At 45.2% G+C, this 20,546-nt stretch overlaps 2 protein-coding genes and 4 non-coding genes across 8 annotated transcripts; 1 reads left to right on the top strand and 5 right to left on the bottom strand.

Annotated features, from left to right (window-relative positions):
* Positions 1-9,092: 9,092 nt before the first annotated feature.
* On the top strand, positions 9,093-15,664 carry IDH3B (isocitrate dehydrogenase (NAD(+)) 3 non-catalytic subunit beta). Of its 2 annotated transcripts, XR_007948511.1 has the most exons (13): positions 9,095-9,204; positions 9,332-9,412; positions 12,644-12,742; positions 12,825-12,945; positions 13,346-13,412; positions 13,488-13,620; positions 13,709-13,842; positions 13,942-14,044; positions 14,132-14,278; positions 14,363-14,457; positions 14,591-14,651; positions 15,104-15,419; positions 15,537-15,664. XR_007948511.1 is itself a non-coding variant. In XM_051967316.1 (12 exons), exons 1-12 carry the CDS (start codon positions 9,169-9,171, stop codon positions 15,624-15,626), a joined length of 1,167 nt encoding a protein of 388 aa, XP_051823276.1. In that variant the 5' UTR covers positions 9,093-9,168; the 3' UTR covers positions 15,627-15,664. The 2 variants fall into 2 exon arrangements, 1 of the variants encoding a protein (XP_051823276.1); XM_051967316.1 differs by lacking the exon at positions 15,104-15,419 and having other exon boundaries at positions 9,093-9,204.
* On the bottom strand, positions 15,665-20,245 carry NOP56 (NOP56 ribonucleoprotein). 2 transcript variants are annotated; one of them, XM_051967315.1, is made up of 12 exons: positions 20,146-20,245; positions 19,622-19,711; positions 18,927-19,041; positions 18,684-18,845; positions 18,320-18,518; positions 17,787-17,974; positions 17,542-17,693; positions 17,286-17,386; positions 16,794-16,942; positions 16,438-16,559; positions 16,076-16,201; positions 15,665-15,988 (listed from the first exon to the last, which is right to left on the bottom strand). In XM_051967315.1, the coding sequence occupies exons 1-12, from the start codon at positions 20,146-20,148 to the stop codon at positions 15,773-15,775; spliced, it is 1,623 nt and encodes a 540-aa protein (XP_051823275.1). In that variant the 5' UTR covers positions 20,149-20,245; the 3' UTR covers positions 15,665-15,772. The 2 variants fall into 2 exon arrangements, with proteins under 2 accessions (XP_051823275.1, XP_051823274.1); XM_051967314.1 differs by lacking the exon at positions 20,146-20,245 and having other exon boundaries at positions 19,622-19,830.
* On the bottom strand, positions 16,287-16,354 carry LOC127542228 (small nucleolar RNA SNORD57). The gene has a single exon (XR_007948612.1). It is a non-coding gene; the product is annotated as a small nucleolar RNA SNORD57 (small nucleolar RNA).
* Positions 16,653-16,722, bottom strand: LOC127542158 (small nucleolar RNA SNORD56). The gene has a single exon (XR_007948555.1). It is a non-coding gene; the product is annotated as a small nucleolar RNA SNORD56 (small nucleolar RNA).
* On the bottom strand, positions 17,154-17,238 carry LOC127542176 (small nucleolar RNA SNORD86). Its single transcript, XR_007948570.1, has one exon. It is a non-coding gene; the product is annotated as a small nucleolar RNA SNORD86 (small nucleolar RNA).
* LOC127542167 (small nucleolar RNA SNORA51) lies at positions 18,112-18,250 on the bottom strand. The gene has a single exon (XR_007948563.1). It is a non-coding gene; the product is annotated as a small nucleolar RNA SNORA51 (small nucleolar RNA).
* Positions 20,246-20,546: the final 301 nt, after the last annotated feature.

The raw sequence follows: 20,546 nt of genomic DNA, 5'->3' as shown, positions 1-20,546 counted from the left end.
TACCCCAGATCACCAGTCCTATTTCCTGCCCAACACTTACAGTCATCATTCAATGAAACAACATCCTCCCCACAAGTAGCATGGCAACTGATCCAGCAGGTGTTTTGACCACATCTACTAAATACTTAGTAAAGAAAGTTCTTGCTATCAAAGTTCTCAGCATTATCAAGTGATTTAATAGCAGAAACTGTTTTGAACTGATCAGAAGAAATGGCATTAAAGTAGATTCATCATCACCTGCTTTGCCACTGTACCCTAAGGATTATGGCACCTTTCTAACTGAATCTCGGTTGAATCCTTCCATATATATTGACTCCGCAATTAGAATGTAAGCTCCTTGAAATCCAGGATGCCACAATTTTCTTTTTGTATCTCTAGCATTTAGAAGAGTTCTTTGAACATAGAAAATACTTATGTTCATTTGCATGTTCATTCAATCATTCATTTTGGCTTATTGATTTGAATTCATCAGATATTTGTCTATGTTTTTCTTTTCCTTTGCATTGTCTCCCTTATCTATTAGTGCTAATGAAGAGCAAGAAAGTAAAAGAAAATTGTCCATGACATTTAATAAAAACTCATTCTAATGCCACAATTTGAGAGCAATATGTGAAAAGAAAGGTACTAGGTCGTTCAGGAAAGAAGAGATGACAAACCTCAGAAGAATTGTTGTCCTTTCGATCTGATTGGGAACACTCTCACCAGTGGTATTCCTTGGAAAAAGATTCCAGAGATACCTCTGAGCCCAAAATCTGGGCATTAGACTGCTGAAGCAACATATGCAATACAAATCCCTGAGTCATGAATGGTCATGACTTAGGCTTTCCCTAAGTTTCCACTTGATTGCTTGGACTAGAACTAGGCCAGAAATATTTGTACAGACTCCCACAGTGGGTTCCCATTGGCCTGTTCATCTATGCTACATTAAAACTAAATTCCTAAAGTAAAGTAGTTAACCTAATTGAACTAATTCTCTTCATAAACAACTATTTGCATACTTGTATTTGTGAGTTGAAATTTTCCCATAATCAATTAACAAGCATTTAGTCATGTGTGTTTTCATAACCTTTATTTACAATTCTGAATAGTCACCTCAAGCCCTGCCTGTAAAAATAGCAGATTGTGTTTCTCTCTCCAGTTTTTTATATATTTTAGAGGCTAGAAAGAATAGGAAGTATGGAGCATATAATGTAAATAAATGCATATCCTGAGGTCATTCTAATATTTCTCTACAAAGGAGACATTTAAAGAGAAGAAAAAAAAGTCAGAGAGTAATTTTGGAAGCTGGTGGGGGAAAAAATGTCAAGATGGTACCTGACTATGGACTTTAGCAAGAGCAATCCATGGTCTTGTGTAGTCAACAGCTAAAAGGACAACAAGGAACAGAGCTGCAGAGCAGTGGTCACTAAATAAATTGGGGTGGGATTAGAGGGAGGGAATCTCCTACAAATAAAATATGGTCTTCAGTTTAAGGAAAATTTGGTATAGGAGTCTAGGAATATGGGAGAGGAAGGTGGAGATTTCATATTCAAACCAGCAATGGGCCCATTACTCTGGAACCCTGACCTTGTTCTTTACTAATCTCAGTTCTGCTGTAGCAAATGTAATTTAATTTATATGGGAGTAAGGTTCATGAAAAAAGTAGAATGTCTCTCTTATGTCTGTCTGTCTCTGTGTCTCTCCTTGTCTCTGTCTCTATATCTCTTTCTCTGTCTTTCTCTCTCTCCCCTCTTTAGCAAACAAAAAACAAAAAAAAAAAAAAAAAACACATCAATAGCAAGATTATACAATGTTATCAGTTCTGATGGATGTGGCTCTTCTCAACAGTGAGACAATTCAGGCCAGTTCCAACGATCTTGGAATGGTGAGAGCCATCTACATCCAAAGAGAGAACTGTGGGAACTGAGGGTGGATCACAACAAAAGCATTTTCACTTCTTTTGTTGTTGTTTGCTTGCATTTTGTTTTCTTTCTCATTTTTTTTTTTTTGATCTGATTTTTCTTGTGCAGGTGATAATTGTATAAATATGTATGTCTATGTTGGATATACATATATTTTACCATGTTTAATATATATATTGGATTATTTTCCATCTAGGGAAAGGGGTGGGGAGAAGGGGGAAGGAAATTGTAACACAAGGTTTTGCAAGGATCAATGGTGAAAAATTATCCTTGCATATGTTTTGAAAATAAAAAGTTTCAATTAAAAAAAATTAGTCAAATCATTAGAAAAAAATTCAGAGAAAATATATCTAGACAGAATCTCAATTGGGATGAGGGCTTAACTCTAAGGTATATGAGTGCCTGGAACAATATGGGATAATAGGCTGGCAAAAAATTTTCAGAGAGCAAGTAAGGTAGTTCAGCCAGCTCAAGCTTTTACTGCCACCTAATGGCCCAATAAGATTATTACTCAGATACGTCTCAGCTTGGGGCAGTACAAACCTACAATGGTACCCCAACTCACCCAAATAAAGCACTTTGAAGTGCCACCTTGAGACATACTTCCGTATATTATTAATGCAGGAGTAACATCTCTCAAAATCTCCTCTGACACAATCAGCAGTCTGGGGTACCTTCATCACTTCATATCTGGATTATTGCAATAGCTGCTGGTGGGGGACAGCCTGCCTCAAGTGTCTCCCTGCTCCAATCCATTCTCCATTCAGTCACTAAAGTTCCTAAACCCAGGTCTGACTGTGTCATGCCCCTACTCAGTAAACTCCACTGGCTTCCTATTGCTTCCAAAAACCAATGCAAAATAATCAACTTGGTATTCAAAACTCTTCATATTCCTGTCTTTCTAGTCTTTCTACATCTCTTCAGTCCTGGGAAACTGCCATCCAGGATGTTCCATGAAAAAGACACTCATCTCCCCAATCTGGGTATTCTCCCTAATTGTCCCCCATATGTGAAATGCTCTCCCTCCTCCACCCCAACTATTGGCCTCTGAGGCTCCCTTTAAGTCCCAACTAAAATCCCACCTTTTATTAGAAGCCTTTCTTTATCCTTAATTCCAGAACCTTCTCTCTTTTAATTATTCCCTATTTATCCTATATTTAGCTTGCTTTGTATATGCTTACTTGCTTCTTGTTCTCCCCATTAGATTGTAAAGTCCTTGAGGAAAGGGTTATCTTTTGCTTCTTTTGTATCTTTTTTTGTATCCAGATGTGAGATGATGATGAAGGCTTCTCCAGATTGCTGACAGTGTCAGAGGAGAGAAGGGAACATATCTGAGAGGTGTTATTCATGTATGAATTTTGTATATTTGTGTTTTAGCACAGTTCCTGGAGTAGAATAGGTATTTAATAAATTCTGGTTGATTGATTTAGGGATAAAGAACAAGATGGCCAATTTAGAGAACCTGTATTTTCAGTGTTAATCTCATCCCCTTCAATCTTTCCCAGAAGATTGACACTACCTACTGGCAACGTCCCAACCCAAGTCTTACTTGCTCATTATATGGATTTTGAAGGGTCAGAGTGAGTATAAATAGCAATTGTTTCTGTTATGAAACTCAGAGAATCTCCCCTCCCTGTCCGACAGTTTTGTAAAGGCAAACCAGGCCATTTTTTGCCTCAGTTCTTACCTAGCCTTTAATGGTATTGCCTCAGACAAACTGAAACCTGGTAAAGACTTTAGCTTCAAATGGCCAAGGTTTCCTACTACATCTGGGGTCATCACCAGAAATCCTGGCCTATGTCTTGCTACTGGAATACAACAATGCTGAAAGAAAGAGTGAAACTGGTGATTTTGCACAGTCCTGCCTCACTTAAACCTAATTCACTTGCAACTCAAGACATCACCCTGTTGTTATTGGTTATTGGTACTCTTTGAGAACAAAGGATGAACAACATCTACTGCCTGTAAATAGACTCAGGTACCTCCATACTTAAAAAAAAATCTCTTGGCTTTACTATCCCCTCAAATCATCATGCTATATCTATCTGTCTTCCCTTTCACAGCCTGTCTTCACTCATTGCTCAATTTTCTCTCCTCTCGCTCTATTCCTAACCCCTTTAATCTTACTCCTGGGCTCATCATTCAAATGAATCTGTTCATTCCAATGTTATCATTATTCTGTTAATTGCCAAGTCTGATAGCATCTTCTCATTATCATTCTTCTCCATTTCTTTGCAGTACTTAACATGACTGATCTCCCTCTTCTTTCTGAGGTTTTGTGACATTTGCTGGCTCATCATCAGTATTATTGTTTCTGACTGTGGGTGTTAGATCTTGTTAGAGAGATAAACTGTGGGTGTTAGAACTATACTCTTCAATTCTCTCTTTCCTCTTCTTCTTCCTCCTCCTCCTCTTCCTCCTCTTCTTCTTTTTCTTCTTCTCCTCTTCCTCATCTCTCTCTCTTTACCTTTCCCTCTTCTCTTTTCATTAGTTCCCACAAAAGTTTATTTTCACCCCTGTGAAAATGACTTTCCATCTAGGCATAATAATAATAATTTATATAATATAATGTATCAAACACTGTGTTGTACACTTTACAAATCTTATTTGATCTTCACAACCACCCTTTGAGGTAGGTATCATTATTATCCCCATTTTACAATTGATGAAAGCAGAGATTAGGTGGCTTGCCCAGGATCATGCAGCTAGTAAGTATCTGGAGGGAGATTTGAACTCAGGAAGATGGGTCTTCCTGACTGCATTGAATCACTTAGTTGCCTCAGTACTATTATGATAGCCTCCAAATTGGTCACCCAGTCTCAAGCCTCTATCCTCTTCAATCCATCCTTTACACATCTGCCAAAGTGATATCTTAAAACCCACATCTGACCACATGCCTGCTGAGTAAATTCCGGTGACTTTCTATTACCTCTAGGGACAATTTTACAAACATTTCTGATTGGTATTTGAATCTTTTTACAAGCTGGTTCCAATCCCCCTTTCCAGATTTACCACTATCACTCCCCTTCACACTATCTATGGTCTAGCCAAATTAGACTTGCTGTTTTCCATCCACAACATTTTATCTCAGGGCAGCTAGACTGTGCAGTGGGCGGAGCACCAGTCCTGGAGTAAGGAAGGCCTGAGTTCAAATCCAGTCTCAGATACCTCCTACCTGTATGACTCCAAGAAACCCCAATTGCCTAGAAGCAATACAAACAAGCAAACAAAAACATTGCATCTCCAAACTCAGCACCTTGGTATATGTTGTCCCTCATGTCTTTACTCAACTCTCCCATCTAGATTCTCTATTTCCCTTCAAAGTTTAGGTCAAATATCTCATCTAATATGAGGCCCTTTCTGATCCCCCAGCAGTTAGCTATTAGCTGTCTCCCCACCAAAATAATCTTGTATCTATTTGTAAATGTATTTCTATGTTTTTATAGGATAATAATATCGATGATATCGGATAATCTAATCAATGTCAGTGGCCATCTAGTCTAGCCCCTTAATTTTTTACAGGTGAGATGATCACAAAGACCTGATTTCTTAGAGAGAGGCAATAGATTCAAGACACAGAATGAGATATACATTTTTATGTGACCAATATGGGAATTTGTTTTGCTTGATTGTGCATATTTGTTACGAAGATTTGGAATTTCTTTCTCCCAATGGAAGTAGATGGAAAGGAAGGAAGAGAAAATCAAAGTTTGTTAATTGGAGGGAAAATTAAAAATAAATATTGTTGTTCAGTAATTCAGCTGTATCTAACTCTTTGTGATCTCTTGAAGTATAACAACAGGCCCTTCTATCTTCTACTATCTCCCAAAGTCTGTCCAAGTTCATGTTCATTTTTTCATTCATTTCAACCTCTGCTGTCCTCTTTCCTTTTACCTTCAATCTTTTCCAACATGATTTCTTTCTTCTTGTTATATGGCCAAATCATTTAAGCTTTAGCTTTGGTATTTGGTCTTCCAATGAATAATCTGAGTTAATTTCTTTAATTAATTTAATTAATTCAATTTCATTGATTTGCTCTCTTGCTATCTAAAGACTCTCAAAAGTCTTTTCTAGCATCATAATTGAAAAGCATAAATTCTTTGCTTAGCTTTCTCATAACCATACATTGCTACTGGAAAACCATAGCTTTGACTATATACAGACCTTTGTTGACAAGGTGATATCACTGCTTTTTAGTATGTCATCCAGATTTGCCATAGCTTTCCTTCAAGGAGCAAGTATCTTTTCATTTCAAGGCTGCAGTCACTGCAGTGATTTTTGAGATCAGGAATACAAAATCTGACCCTGCTTTTGTTTTGCTTTATTTTGTTTGGGATTTCTTTTCTGTTTTTCTTTTTTTCTTATTCTCTTTTTTTCAAATAAAAAATATATCTTTAAAAAAATCTGACCCTGCTTCCCTTTCTTCTCCCTCTATTTGCCAGGATTAGTTACAAAGATCTTATCTTCTCCTTCTGTCTCCCAGGATCAGTTGCAAAGATCTTTTCTGTAAATAATTACAAATAAGGAGCAGAAAAATTAAGTGATCTCCCAAGGTTGAAAAGCAATTAAAACAGGCAAAATTTGAACCTAGATCCTACATGTCATTTGCCCCTATAGGAGATAATTTCCTTCATGGCAGAGGCTACTTCATTTTTGTTTTTGCATCTCTAGTCTTGAGCAGAATCTGACACATAATTGAAGCTTATTAAAAGTCAACGTGGGAGATTAATAACTGAAAGTAAGCATCCCAGATAGACCATTCAGATAGGAGACTCAAAATGGGTACATTATAGCTTCCATGTTTTGCTGTTTTGAATAACATTTTATTTCAACCTTTAGATTTACTCTGAACTAGCCTACAGAAGGAACCAACAGCTTAGCTACAAGGGCCAAAGTGCAGCATAGATGTCTGTGGGCTGCTCGCCATCTGGTGGCCATTGAGAAATTGCGGCTCTTTAGAAAGACTCTCCCACCTTCAGATATACTGGGATCAATAAGCAGGTGACTGGTAGAGTGCCATCGCGTGGGTAGTTCAGTTATTGCCATGACCCTTCAGATTCTTACAATGTCATTAAATATGAGGGTCTTCCTTTCTTTCCATAGGCTGGAGGAAGTTGTCAAGACTCAATTTCGAAAGCTTACACTGAAGACTGTTGCAAAAATCACAAAGTGCCACACTATCAAAATCAATCCTTTCTTCTGTGTACAAAGTGTGTTCTATGAGGAACACACTCCCTTATGTTCTTGAGATTTTCCATTAGTGTCAAATCCCGGTTTGGAGTTAGAGAAATGGAATTAGTTTTGGAACAAGTAAAAGAAGCAGAAACTTCAATTCAATTTCCTCCTACTGCTCCTTAAGATGAGACTTCTGTCTCTGTAGTTACTTCTAAATCATTGTACCAGCTGCATTACTCAATGGCCTCCTTTTCTGAAGTCATTACTTCCTAGGATTTAGAGCTAGAATTGGCCTTAGAGATTATCTGGTCCAAATCTGTTTTTACAGAGAAGGAAACTGAGGCTTGGAGAGGTGAAAGAGACTGACAAAAGTCACATAATTTAAAATATAAATTAAAATGTAAAACAAATCTAGAAGTCAAACCCAGGTTTTGTTTTTTTTTTTAATTTCAAATTTACTCTTCCCCAGTCTTTTCCTAATTTCATCATCATCTTCTCCTGAGTTCCAGGATCCATCTATCTTCCTGTGGGACCGAAATGCTTGTCTCTTGATTTTCCTCATTTTCACTTCAACATTCACATGAATGACTATTTGGTCTTAAAGTTCCATAATTTCACCTTCCCTTAATGTCAGCCACTGACTTTGCCCTTACTTTGCCAAGACTCTCATTATCCCTCCTTTCCCCAGCAAAGGTGTCACACTTGAAGCTGTTTCTGACCACAGCTTCTTATAGTTTCATCTCTACAACTTCCAATACCACACACACACACACACACACACACACACACACACACACACAACTTCAGAGATTCCAAAATCAGCAAGTTGATGCCTCTAGAAGAGTGCCATCTTGTGGGCAGTAGAACCTAATCACATTCTTCCAATGCCCCAAATCTGAATACTTTATACTTCTCAAGCAATCCTCAGTCCTCTCCTCTCCTCTCTCTCTATTCCACCCCTGAACTTAAGGAGCGTGCCCACCACACTGGGGCAGCTAGATGGCACAGTACATCTTCCTCCATTCAAATCTAGCCACAGACTTAGCTGTGGATCCTGTCCAAGTCACTCACCCCCTTTGCCTCAGGTTCCTCATTTGTAAAATGAGCTGAAGATGGAAATGGCAAACCTCTCCAGCATTTCTGCCAAGAAAACCTCAAATGGGGGCCAACACAACTGGAAAATGACTTAACAATCACATCTCACTGTATTCTAGAATAAGCGCTAGATTGGGAGTCAGAAGATGCAGTTTAAATCTTGGCTCTTACACCATCGTGTGCCGGTGATCAAATAATAATTCCACAACTGTTTCCGAAGTATCTGTGTGCAGCCCTCTGTCCCAGGCTCTAGGGGAAATATAAACCTTTCTAAGCCTCTATTCTCTCAGGAATATGAGGAAAGTAATATTTTCAAGTTCTACTTCACAGTGTTGTTGTTTTTCCCCAAAATTTATTTTTTTCAATAATATTTTATTTTTCCAAATGCATGCAAAGATAGTTTTCAACATTCACCTTTGCAAAAACGTGTTCCAAATTTTTCTCCCTGCCCCACCAAGACAGCGAGCTATCCAATTAAGGTTACACACGTGCAGTTGTTCTGTATTCCATCTAGCCTTGCTGTAAGGGAACCACTTTGAAACTTTACTGTTATGAAATGGCATCATTATAAATATCATTGTATATTCCCAGGATAAGATACTGTTATTGTTTATTATAAGGATAATCTTCATTGTATCTCTCCGCAGATAAACTGTAGCTGATTACAAAAGAACGTCCCGACGTTATTTTAAAGACACTCCCTCCGCCAGGGATGTCGATCCATGCATCCACACTCGACGAATGGACGTTCAATCTATGAATCGACATTCCCTCTGTCTGGGACGACAATCTATATATCGACACTCCCTCCGCCAGGGACGTCAATCTACGAATCGACATTCGACAGTCCCTCGATGAGGGAAGAGGGAGGGAGGGAGGTGAATCCGGATCTTTCTACTCGTTTTGAGCCCACGTGATTGCCGGCTCTGATCTTGACGTCACTTCTGGAGCGACGACTTTCTCCCCTAAGTCTCCTTAACCCGGGACAGCGGAGAAGATGGCGACCCTGAGCGGAGCTCGCGTGCTGAGGCGGGTGAGGCCGTGGAGGAGCCGAGCGGCGGGCGGAGGAGGGACGGCGAGGGGCGGGGGCGGGGGACCGGGCGCCCCCTCCCCGACCAGTCCTCGCGTTCACGGGCTGTCTGTTTGTCTGTCCTTCCCAGGCGCTGACGGTGTCCCCGAGCCTCGGGGCCTGGAGGGGCCTGATCACCACGGCTGCAGCCAGGGCCTCCCCGCGGAGCGCGGTGAGAAGGGCCCCGTCACCGGGAGAGTTCTTCCCCTGTGCTCCCCGACCTTTCGGGCCCCACCCCTCCAAGTTCTGACCCGCGTCCCCCTCTCAGCCCCCCCCCCCAGAACCCTCGAGTCCTTCTCGTGCCCTTTCACCGAGCTGCCTCTAATTCTGCATGATCAAACCCTTCCTTATACTAATTAACTAATTAATTGAAGGTCAAGAGCTGCTAACCTTTGGTGACGAACTTCTCCATTCTTAATTAGGCAGATTCAACCTCAAAGCCGAAGCAGATGTGAGTGCAGGTTTAATATTAGCAATTGTTATTATTACTAATGGAATAAGAATTACTAATGGGAAGGGTCTTCAGAAACCACTTAATGCATGAATAATAATCCTTCCTCTAGTAGTTCCCACAACTCCTGCTTCGAGCTCTAATATAGATGAAGATTAGGGAGCCATCCACATTGAAATCTAACTAGAAGACTTGCAAGAATAAGAATTTTTAGGTAACCCCTTTCATTTTACTTAGCTCTTCTGTTGAGATATAAGTGTAGATCATTAACTACCTCCCCTTTTTCGTCCAAGGTCTTTCGCATGGGAACGATGTATTTTTTACAAATTTTACCAAAAGCTCTGTTTTTTTAACCCAAATATAGGGCTTTATGTCTCTTTCTCTTGAATTGTGTCATGCTAGATTCAACCCATTATTCTAGCCTTTCAAGTTATTTTTGGATGTTGATGTGTCATCCCTGAGAGCTTTGCAGATTCAATTCCTTCTATATTATGATTCAAGTAATTGGCCAAAAAAATACAACTCACTCTTCATAATATCCCTGGGAATTGGGAATACAAGTCTATGCCCTTAGCCCCTTCCTCATTCAATTTTTCCATCTTTATTTTTAATTTGGAATAAGGAGCCATTCATTGAAGGGTTTTGAACAGTGTAGAAATAGATTTGCGTGTAAGGGAACAGCCTGGCATAATATCAAGGATAAACTGGGGAAGGTGTGTTTAAGAGACACTAAGTCCAGGGGTAGTAATGAAGGTCTAGCAGTGTAATGACAAAAATACAGAGGAAGAAATGAATTAAGAAATGCTTTGTACTATTACTACAACACGTGGCAACTGTGTGTGAGACAGGAAGAAAAGGGAAGAGTAAAAGTAAAAGTAGGTCGGGAGACTAAATGGAAAGGTGGGAGCCACTGAAGGAAAAAAAGGAAACCAGAAGGTAGCTTGTTAACAATATTTATTGAGAACTAACTATATGTGAGGTACTGTGCCAAAGTTAGGTTGATTGGAAGCTGATGCCGAGTCAGAGGACCTGGATTCTGAAGTCTGCTGGGTCTATGATGTTGGGCAAGTTATATAATCTTCCTGGGCCTCAGCTTCTGCATCTGTAAATGAGGAGTTAAACTGGCTGTTCTCTAAGGTCCTTTCCAGCTTCAGATCTAGGATCCTAACCTTGGCTTGATTCTGAAACTGTTAAGTTTGTGTTTCTGGTGGGATGTCCAGGTGGAGAGACCCTAAGGCATGTAGAGATAGAGGATTGGAGCTCAGACGTAAAATCAGTCCCTGAGGTGGGGATTTGGGATTCAACTATCTAGCAGGAGTAGTTGAAACCATAGGAATGAGATCAGCAAAAGAGAACAGAGGGAGAAAAAAGATGAAGGAATTTGGAGATACAACATTAAGAAGTTTGGGAAGACAAGAACGAGCACAAGAGAAGGCATGGTCAGAGCAAGATGCACAAATTGTCCTGAGTCACTGCCAGGAGCATAGTGCCAGCAGCAGGCATAGCCAGCCACAGAAACAGGTGTGCCAGGATCATGGGACAGCATGACCTGCTGGTTGGCGGCACTGGGCAGAGGCAAACGCCGAGTTTGGCTTCCACCCCTGGTACTGGTTGTGGCACCTCATTTCTCTGAACCTTAGACAGTAAGAGACAAGACAACATGGTGACGGAGGGCCGGCCTTGGAGCTGAGATCACCCAAGTGATTGCTTCAGTGGCAATGGGAGAGGTAGTTTCCTCTGGACCCTTTCAACAGGGAGATAATGTTCACAGAGTTGTCTTGGGATTACATGAAGTAATAGGTGTAGAGAGGGTTGCAGACTTTGAAACTGTATCTGAATGTAAGTTGCCCTCTCTGTGTCCCAGAACACACTGGCCCCTGTGGTACAGGGGAAAGGGCCCTGAGTATGGACTGGTTTCCCTCTCACTGGCTTTATGAGCTCATGTAAATCATTAAACCTCTTTTCTTAGGATGGAAGTAATAAAGGCTTTGTATTCCTGAAGACATTAGATCATCACAAAAATATGAGTCCTTTCCCATTTAGTATCTAAACTAAATCTAAACTGAAGTTAACCAAGTCTTAGAAAGTTTTGCAGATATGTCTTAGAAGAAATGGTTGAGAGCAGCTAAATGGCAGTGAATAGAGCACTGGCCTGGAAATCAGGAGGAGCTGTTCAAATGCAGCCTCCAACACCTGAATCTGGGCAAGTCACTTAACCCCAGTTGCCTTGCCAAAGCAAAACAAAAAGAAATGGTTGAAAAGGAGGAGCAGGTTGTTGAGAAGGAAAAAAGAGTGATTGAGAGGGAAGATTAAGGAAACAGAAGGAATGGAGTTACTATAAGCACTTTGAGACATCTTGAAGCAAGGATGTTTTTGTTTTTAATTTTTTAGAAAATACTCGGGATCTTTTAAATCCTATGTCATAAATTCTTGTTGCATTATTTGTTGTGGGACTAGAGTGGGGAGGGGGGCCTGTGCTTCTAGTTGGACTTGGCCCTTGTTACTGTTCACTCCTTTTGGTCAAGTCAGACTTTTCATGACCCCATTTGAGGTGGTTTGGATTTCCTTTTCCAGCTTGTGTTATAGATATGATGAGGAAACTGAGGCAGAAAGGATGATGTGACTTGCCCAGGGTCACAGCTAGGATATGTCTGAGGCCCAATTTGAAGTCAGGAAGAGGAGTCTTTTTTTTTTATTCTGGACCCTCAACACCTGACAGTCCCCGGCTTAGCCTAAATACCCTCCAGGGGGCTTTCTGTCCCAGCATTCCTCTTAATTCCTGAGCCTTTGTCTGTATAGGATTCCTACCTCCCTCTCCCTGATCTCCAAAGGTTGTGTCTCTACTCTCCCCATAGTAAATCCCAAATCATTGAGTCCAGCCTTGTCCTTTCTCTGCAATCTCTTGGGGTTAGACCCAGAGCCATTACTCTGTTGCACCTGTCTCCCTCCCAGGTGGATGATGTGAAGGTGGAGGGTGCGTTCCCCGTCACCATGCTGCCCGGTGATGGCGTGGGGCCTGAACTCATGCATGCTGTCAAAGAAGTTTTCAAGGTGAGAGGAGGTGAGAGGGGGAGAGAGATTCCAGGGGGCTTGTGGGACCGCCCACTGATGGCTCCTTTCTCTGGGCTTGCAGGCAGCCAACGTCCCAGTGGAGTTCCAGGAGCATCACCTGAGTGAGGTGCAGAACATGGCCTCAGAAGAAAAACTGGAGCAGGTGCTGAGCTCCATGAAGGAAAACAAGGTTGCAATCATTGGTACGTCCTGGCCTCCCGTCTCCTCCTCCCCATGAACAAGGATCACTTATCATCTGTGCCTGGTCCTCCAGCCAGCGTTGCCTGCATGTGACTCCTGCTCTCGGCCCTTTGCCACGGGAGCCCTTCAGCGTGGAGTAGTATTTCAGGCCGCGTATTAAAGAGGACCGTAGGTTATTTGGGTCCCTTCAGCTTAGGACCAGAATCTCTGACCAGCTCATAGAATCCAGCCTGCTAATGCGGCTAGCTTTCTCATGTGAATTCTCAGAAGGAGGGATGGGGAGACGAGATTTGGACAGATGTAGGGGGTGATCCTAGGATGCAGGTAGGGTGCTTTGCCCCTGAGAGAACAGACTCTGACCTGGGAACCTCACTGACCCTTACTCTGGATGTACCCTCACAGGAAAAATTCACACCCCAATGGACACAGAGTACAAGGGGGACTTGGCCTCTTATGACATGCGGCTCAGGTATGAGGTAACAGGACCTGGGGACCTTGGGCACTGTGACCCTGTGTGATGCTACCTTCCCCCATCTCCTGCCAGGCGTAAGCTGGACCTGTTTGCCAACGTCGTTCATGTCAAGAGCCTCCCCGGGTACAAGACTCGACACAATAACCTGGACTTGGTGATCATCCGGGAGCAGACCGAGGGAGAATACAGCTCCCTGGAGCACGAGGTGCAGTATGAGCCGCGGCTGCTCCTGCACTGGGCGGGGGGACACCCCCCCTGCCCTTAGCCTAAGTCTGCTGCTTCTGCCCTCGCAGAGTGCCAGGGGTGTGATCGAGTGCTTGAAAATCGTCACTCGGGCCAAGTCCCAGCGGATCGCCAAGTTTGCCTTCGACTACGCCACCAAGAAGGGTCGAGGGAAGGTCACGGCAGTGCACAAGGCCAACATTATGTGAGAGGCACAGGCCAGGGACGGCTGGGCCCAGACCGGGGAAGGTTGGGTGGTGACCGGGCTGGGGCCCTGCTGACCTCGGCCCTGACCTCTCTGCAGGAAGCTGGGCGACGGGCTCTTCCTGCAGTGTTGTGAGGAGGTGGCCGAGCTGTACCCCAAGATCAAGTTTGAGACCATGATCATAGACAACTGCTGTATGCAGGTACGGCCTTCCCCGCCCGGGCACACGCTCCCTTGAGTTTACCCTCCCAGCCACCCCCCATCTCTTACCTTCCCTTCTCCACTCCAGCTGGTGCAGAACCCATACCAGTTTGATGTGCTTGTGATGCCCAATCTCTATGGAAACATCATCGACAACCTGGCAGCAGGGCTGGTGGGGGGTGCCGGCGTGGTTCCCGGTGAGAGCTACAGCGCCGAGTACGCTGTTTTTGAAACGGTGAGTATGGTCTCTTTTAACACTCACCGCTCCGGAGTCCTCGGGCACCAGACTGTCCTTCTGACTTGGCCTTCACCCCCACAGGGCGCAAGGCACCCATTTGCCCAGGCTGTGGGCAGGAACATTGCCAATCCAACTGCCATGCTGCTGTCTTCCAGCAATATGCTGAGGCACCTCAAGTACGTCAGTGGGCACAGGGTTGGGGAGGAGGGGTGTTGAGACAGACACCGAGTCTGACAGCTAAATGAGGGGGTGGGGAGCTTCCCCAGGCTTGTTCTCGTTCCCTCATTTTTTTTTTTTCCCCTGGGACAGCCTGGAATATCACTCCAACATGATTGCCGAGGCCGTGAAGAAGGTCATCAAAGCTGGCAAAGTAAGTGTGGCTGGGCTGACCCTGCACCTTCCCCAGTCATCATCCCTCCCTGCCCAAGAAGGGGTTTCAGAGGGGGCCAAGACATGGCTCTCCTGGCTCCATTTTGGCTCCCTCCACCCCTTTCCTCCCCACCTTCTGCTCAGTACCCTTTGCTGCTGCTGTCTGACTGTTCCTTGTTCTCATGTCTGCATCTCTTGCTCTGCCCCACCTGAGGGGGCTCTGAGGATCAGATGAACTTTGTACACCTTCAAGAATGCTTCTGTACTCAAGCTCCTCCATCATCCACCTCTTTGCACTTCCTCTTCTCAGCACTTCATCTCTCTTCTTCCTCCCTTCATCTTTCCTCCAGTTGCCCTCCGACCCCTCCATCGCCACTGTGCCTTTTCTTGCCCACCCTCCCCACTCACTAGCCATCTTCTTCTTGTTCCTGGTGGCTTTGTCACTGGCTGTAGGTTCGGACTCGCGACATGGGCGGCTACAGCACCACGTCTGACTTCATCAAGTCTGTCATCAGCCACCTGCACCCCCCTCATGGGGGCTAGAACCTTCCCATTCCCTTACCTTGTCTTTGACTAGCGCCCTGGACAACTCCCCCCATCCCCATAAATCGGACCATGGAGGAAGCTGCATCAGCCCCCATTGCATTGCTTGGGACCAGATCTCTCCAGCTGTTTGTGCTTTTTGTCTAAATAAAAACTGTGGACCAGACTCAGGATGCTTTGTGCTCCCCCTTGGCTTCTCCCTGTAATCCACAGGCTATGGGGGAAGGTACTCCTTGGGGCCCTTCCGAAGAACTCAAGAGAACTAGGACCTGGGGGGAGGGGAAAACAGAAAGGGCACTTGGGTCCAGGGTTAAATGATCACCCACCCCCTTTTCCCTCACAGGTTCGCACCCCGGACATGGGCGGCTATGCCACCTGCCGGGACTTCACCCAGGCCATCATTAGTAGCCTGCCTACCACACAAGCCTCCTGACAAAACTGGGAGAAGAAATAAATTGAGCCAAGGTAGCATTCTTGAGTTCATGTCTTTATTGGGATTGAGGGAAGGGAGGTTAATGGGGTGCTAAATCGCCATAGATGCTGAGCCCCAGGAGCTTGGTCCTGGGTTCACAGCCACTCCTAGTCCTCAGTCTCCAGGTTCTTTGGGGCCTTTTTCTTTTTCTTCTTGACTGGCATAGGTGAGTCTGCTACACCGTCCTCTTCTGGGCACATGAGCTTTTTCTTCTTCTTGGGCTTAGGGGATGTGGCCTGTTCCTGTGGGGCTGGGGCTTCTTCTGTCTCTTCCACCTGCCGTTTTCTCTTCTTTTTCGGCTTCTCTTCCCCATTCTCTGTCTCCTAAGAACATAAGAAGCCAAGTGAGGGGACAGATTTCCTACAGCCAAAGGAACCTCATGGGCCTGGCCACCTAATGTTCTCTCTCACCTGTCCATTCTCAGAAATGCTATTTTCTGCTGCTGCCAAAGCCTCCAGGCGCTTCTTCTCTTTTTTCAGGCGTTTCTTTTCCTTTTTGGCCTGCTTCCTCCTAATCTCTGCAACCACTTCCCCTGCCTGGCCAAAAAAAGGAAGGTTGTCAGTCCCTAGACACCCCCACTCCCACCCCGCAGCAATAAGCATTACCCTATCATGTTGTGTTGGATCAGGCTCATTAAATCAGTTTTTGCCTCCACTCTGGAGTCAGGGTAAAGATGCTCATCACCTCCAACAGGTATAATACAGGTTTTGCTAGCCTGCCAGCACCCACCTCTTCCCCCTCCCCCCAGCACAAGACCATTTCTCCCACTGACCTCATTCACTGCTTCCTTCATGACATCCAGATTCTTTCGAGGTGGATCTCCTGTCTCATAGAATGATAGGCGTTCTTCTACCTGTTCCCGTAACTTCTCTCCAAACACAGTCGTGGGAACCTCTGAGAACAGATTGTTAAAATACTGTTGGGATGAGGGTTAGGAAGTAGTCCTTCAGGACACTGGTGACCTCCCAACCTCTCAAACCCTCAGCTTCGCTCAGACTATAGATTCAACACTCACGGGGTGAACTGCTGTTGACGAAAAATTTTCCCATCATTGCAGAAGCCACTTGGGATGGTTATTGCTGATTACCTTACCCCACCCCCACCCCCGCTCAGCCCTTTGTCCTGTACCAGAAAAGCAGTCGATCCGGGATGCAATGCTGCATTTGTTTGCCAGGTACCGGGAAATTCTGCCTTTATTCTTGGCAGCTGCACGGCCAATGAAGGTTGAATGGAATATGAGTCCATATTTGGGGGTATTTCCCCGAGTCTTCAGGGCTCTATGGAAGTGTACAGGGTTAGCTTCCCAGGGATACAGTTTAGATTCTGACTCCCAAATCCCTTATATATTCCCAAGACCTTTTCAAAGATTTCTCCCACTTCAATTCCAAAACTGATTTCCCACCTCAGCCCCAAGCCCAAAACTTCCACAGGGGTCAGGAGTCAGATGTCGCTGACCTGGAGGTTGCATCCCCTGGCTGGGGCCATGGGAGTCACTCAGAAGCTAGGGCTGGCCCATCACAACCGAAGCAAAGCCTTCGGGTCAGGGTGCCCCAGCGCTGCCATCACAGTGACACCCCCTAGGCAGCTGGCACCAGAGTGTCAGTACCTGAACATTGGTACCTGAACAGTGCCTTCTCAGCCCCCAAGATCTGCACTGTGGATGCTGGGTACTTGGCCAGATTTGTAAGGCTCCCAGCATGGGAGATCAGTCGGGCACCAACCTGAGAAGAAAAAAAAAAAAAGGTGTGGGCAAGGCATCTACTTTTGACTCAACCAAATTGAGAGAAAACAGTAGGCTGATAGGAGCTGCCAAGTGACAATAGCTATAGGGCAGCAAGTTCTCCCATCCCACCCAAGACACACCCCAATGACTGACCGCCTCCCCAATAAGGGCTGACAGGCTGGGGGCCACCTGGGCCATCTTGGAGCGCAGATATGTGTTCAAACTCTGGCGATACTCAGATAAAGATACCACTCGATTTGAAAAACTTTCAATATTGATCATGTCAATGGGAGAAATGTCCATGCCTAGGAGAAACAGGAAAGCAAGTCAGTACAAAAGAACCTAATATCCTCTTCTCCCCCAGTTGACTCATAAAGAACACATATAGGAACACCAACCCATGGAAGACCGAGAAGCATCTAGGATAGCCTGGGCCTTGGCTCCGTCCATTGTCAGCTCCTCCAGAGCTTCTAGTTTCTCCTCATTCAGTTCTTTGCGATTGCCAATGAGCCGGGCCAGGCGACAATACGTGGCATTGTCACTAACAATCTTTACCAGTTCAGGAAAATGATAGCCATACCATTCCCTGTGGGGAGAAAAAAAACCAGCTGATCATAAGCAGGAAGCAAAGGCAGGGATCCAGTGGAGAAAACTCACACCTCACCCACTGCACTGTCTGTCCCCAAATCCCCAAACCCAATCCTTGGGAATTCTCCAAGTCTTTACTGTCTCCCCTTTCACAATACAGCTAGGGCACAGGCAGGCCCCTGGCTGAGGTGTATAAGAGGAAGGTTTCTCTGCCTCCTTCTTCTATACAGTCTGTGTAAAAAAGAACATAAGCTGTGGTAAGCAATAGGAGGTGGGAAGGCCACAGGACATCTCAGAATCCAGCCGCTGCTTAAGCATCTGCCCCACCAACCCTGGAGCTGACCTGACACGCATAGAAAAGGTGTTGATGTCTTTGTCCAGCTGATCAAGAAGGCTGATGGACTGGATGATCATGTTGTCCACCCTATTCACATTGAACTTGACCTTGGCCCGAGAGTAGCTGTGTCCCAGTCCCAGTTGGGCCTTGGAAGCTGAAACCTCAGTAAGACCTTTCACCAGAGAGTGAAAGTGCAGGCGAACTCCTGGGAGACCACAGGTAGAATGAGAAACCACCAAGAAGTAGAACCCTTTTAACGTCCTTCAGAGGTCAGGACCTAAATAGGATCTTTTCACCTGTGTAATCTAGTACCCAATCAACTTCTATAGTATAGCCCTCACATGATTTCCACCTTCACCTGGAATCTTACCTCTGAGGATTTCAGCAATAACACCTCCAGTCTGGCAAGGGTAGCCTAACTCCTCTTGGATAGCAGCCCCAATCTTAGGGTCCCCAACACCCAGCAAAGCTTTCTTTTTCTTAGCAGGCATGTTTGTTTCCAAAAAAAGGCGAAGGTCCTCATGGAGAATGCCTGTGAACAGACACACAGATTACTTTTTCAAATCAGGAGGGCACAGACTGCACAAAAGATCATAGAAAGAGAACCACTCACCTTCAGATACAGCATTAGCATTCTCTAGAGCGCTGTGGGCAGATTTAAATGGGGAAAAGGCCACAAGCCGGACAATACTGTGAAACTTGCCTATGTTCAGCACACATTCTTCCACCTGTGAAGTGTCCACAGATACTAATTTTGGTTGGGAAGATATAAATAGTAGGCAAAATTCCCCAGTTTGGGGAAAGGTAGATTTCTAAATGTCATTTTGGTAATAAGGGTTCCTTTCCAAGATTTCCTTTCCCTTCCCTCACCAAGAACTGCAAACAAAGGCTGCTTGGTCTAAAGTTGATTTTTTTGGTGCAGTGTAATAAATGTGAAAACATAGAGGAACTGCTAAGTTTGTTATTTGCTGTTTAGGAGATAGGTGGGGGAAATAAAGTAGAAAAGTTTGTAACACAAGGTTTTGCAAGAGCGAATGCTAAAAACTTTTTGCATGTGTTTTGAAAATAAGCTATAAAAAAAGAAAGATCTGAGGGAGAGATGGGAGCACGTGGCCTTCCCTGGGGCTCCCTTTTTGTACCCCCTATCCCTCCCTTCAGGAGAGCCGTGACAGACGCCGTGCTCAGAGACTAGATCACATCACTTAGCTCAGGGGATTGACAGATTTTAAGACTCATCATAGTGCGGCGGCTGTCCGGAGGGGGAGGGGGGGCAAGAATTCTCCAAGCCCGGCTCTTCCGGGGGCTTACCTGGGGCAGCAGCAGGCTTATCTCCTCCACTTCCTTCAGCGCCAGCAGCGCGTAGCCAGCCGCGTGCTCAAACAGCACGTGCAGCAGCACCTGGGGGGAGGAGGGAGGGGGAAGTTTGGGAGAAATAAGGGAATTCATGGAGCTCCGATTCAGGGTCCGCCAAGCCGTCCAACTCTGGTCTCACCCGAGCACGTGGCCCATCCCCACGAGCGGCTCCACATGTCCCCGCCCAAGTTCCAAAGGACGATCCCTTTGGCCCTTTCAGAAGGTCCCGAGACCCCATGCTCCCCTGACGCCTGTGCTGCCCCTCCGCTCTTAGAAAAGTGCCCTGGCCGGGCCCACAGAAAGACCTTACACACGCGCCCCAAAGTACGGTGGAATCAGCCTCCATCGAGCCGTTCCCCTCCTCCCACCCGCGAGCTTGACACTCCGGCCCTAGCTTAATCGGCCTTTTACTCGATTCCCACCCCAGTTTAAGGTACAGCGACCCTCGACCCCTGCCCCATGCCCCGTAGCCCGCTCACCATGGTGGCAGCCTGGAGCCCCAATCGCAATGCGGGCCTCCCGCCGGACACGCAAGAACCCTAGTCGTCGCTAGTCCCACCTCTTCCGGGTCAAAACCTCCACTCAGAGACCGGGGAAAGCACCATCGCCTAAAAAGACCAAGGAGGAGACTGAAAAAAATGGTCTCGCCCGGAAGTAAGGCGGGGCCACTGGGGCCTTCTAGGCCACCGCGTGTGCGTTGCTTCCCGCCTTTCCAACGTTCCTGCGGGCTGACGGGAACGGGGCGGCGCTTCTGGGAGCCACCAATCCATGTAATCTAAAAGGTCTAATAGATATTAAATGATATAACTGACAGCTCTTTGAGCCACTTCCACCTACGGGAGGAGTTGTCACTCAAGCCCGCAGGCACAACCGCAACGAT

The sequence above is a fragment of the Antechinus flavipes genome, chromosome 6 (genome assembly GCF_016432865.1).
Source record: "Antechinus flavipes isolate AdamAnt ecotype Samford, QLD, Australia chromosome 6, AdamAnt_v2, whole genome shotgun sequence".
Lineage (NCBI taxonomy): Eukaryota > Metazoa > Chordata > Mammalia > Dasyuromorphia > Dasyuridae > Antechinus > Antechinus flavipes.
Note: the sequence above shows the minus strand (reverse complement) of the source record. Positions and strands in the feature narration are given on the sequence as shown.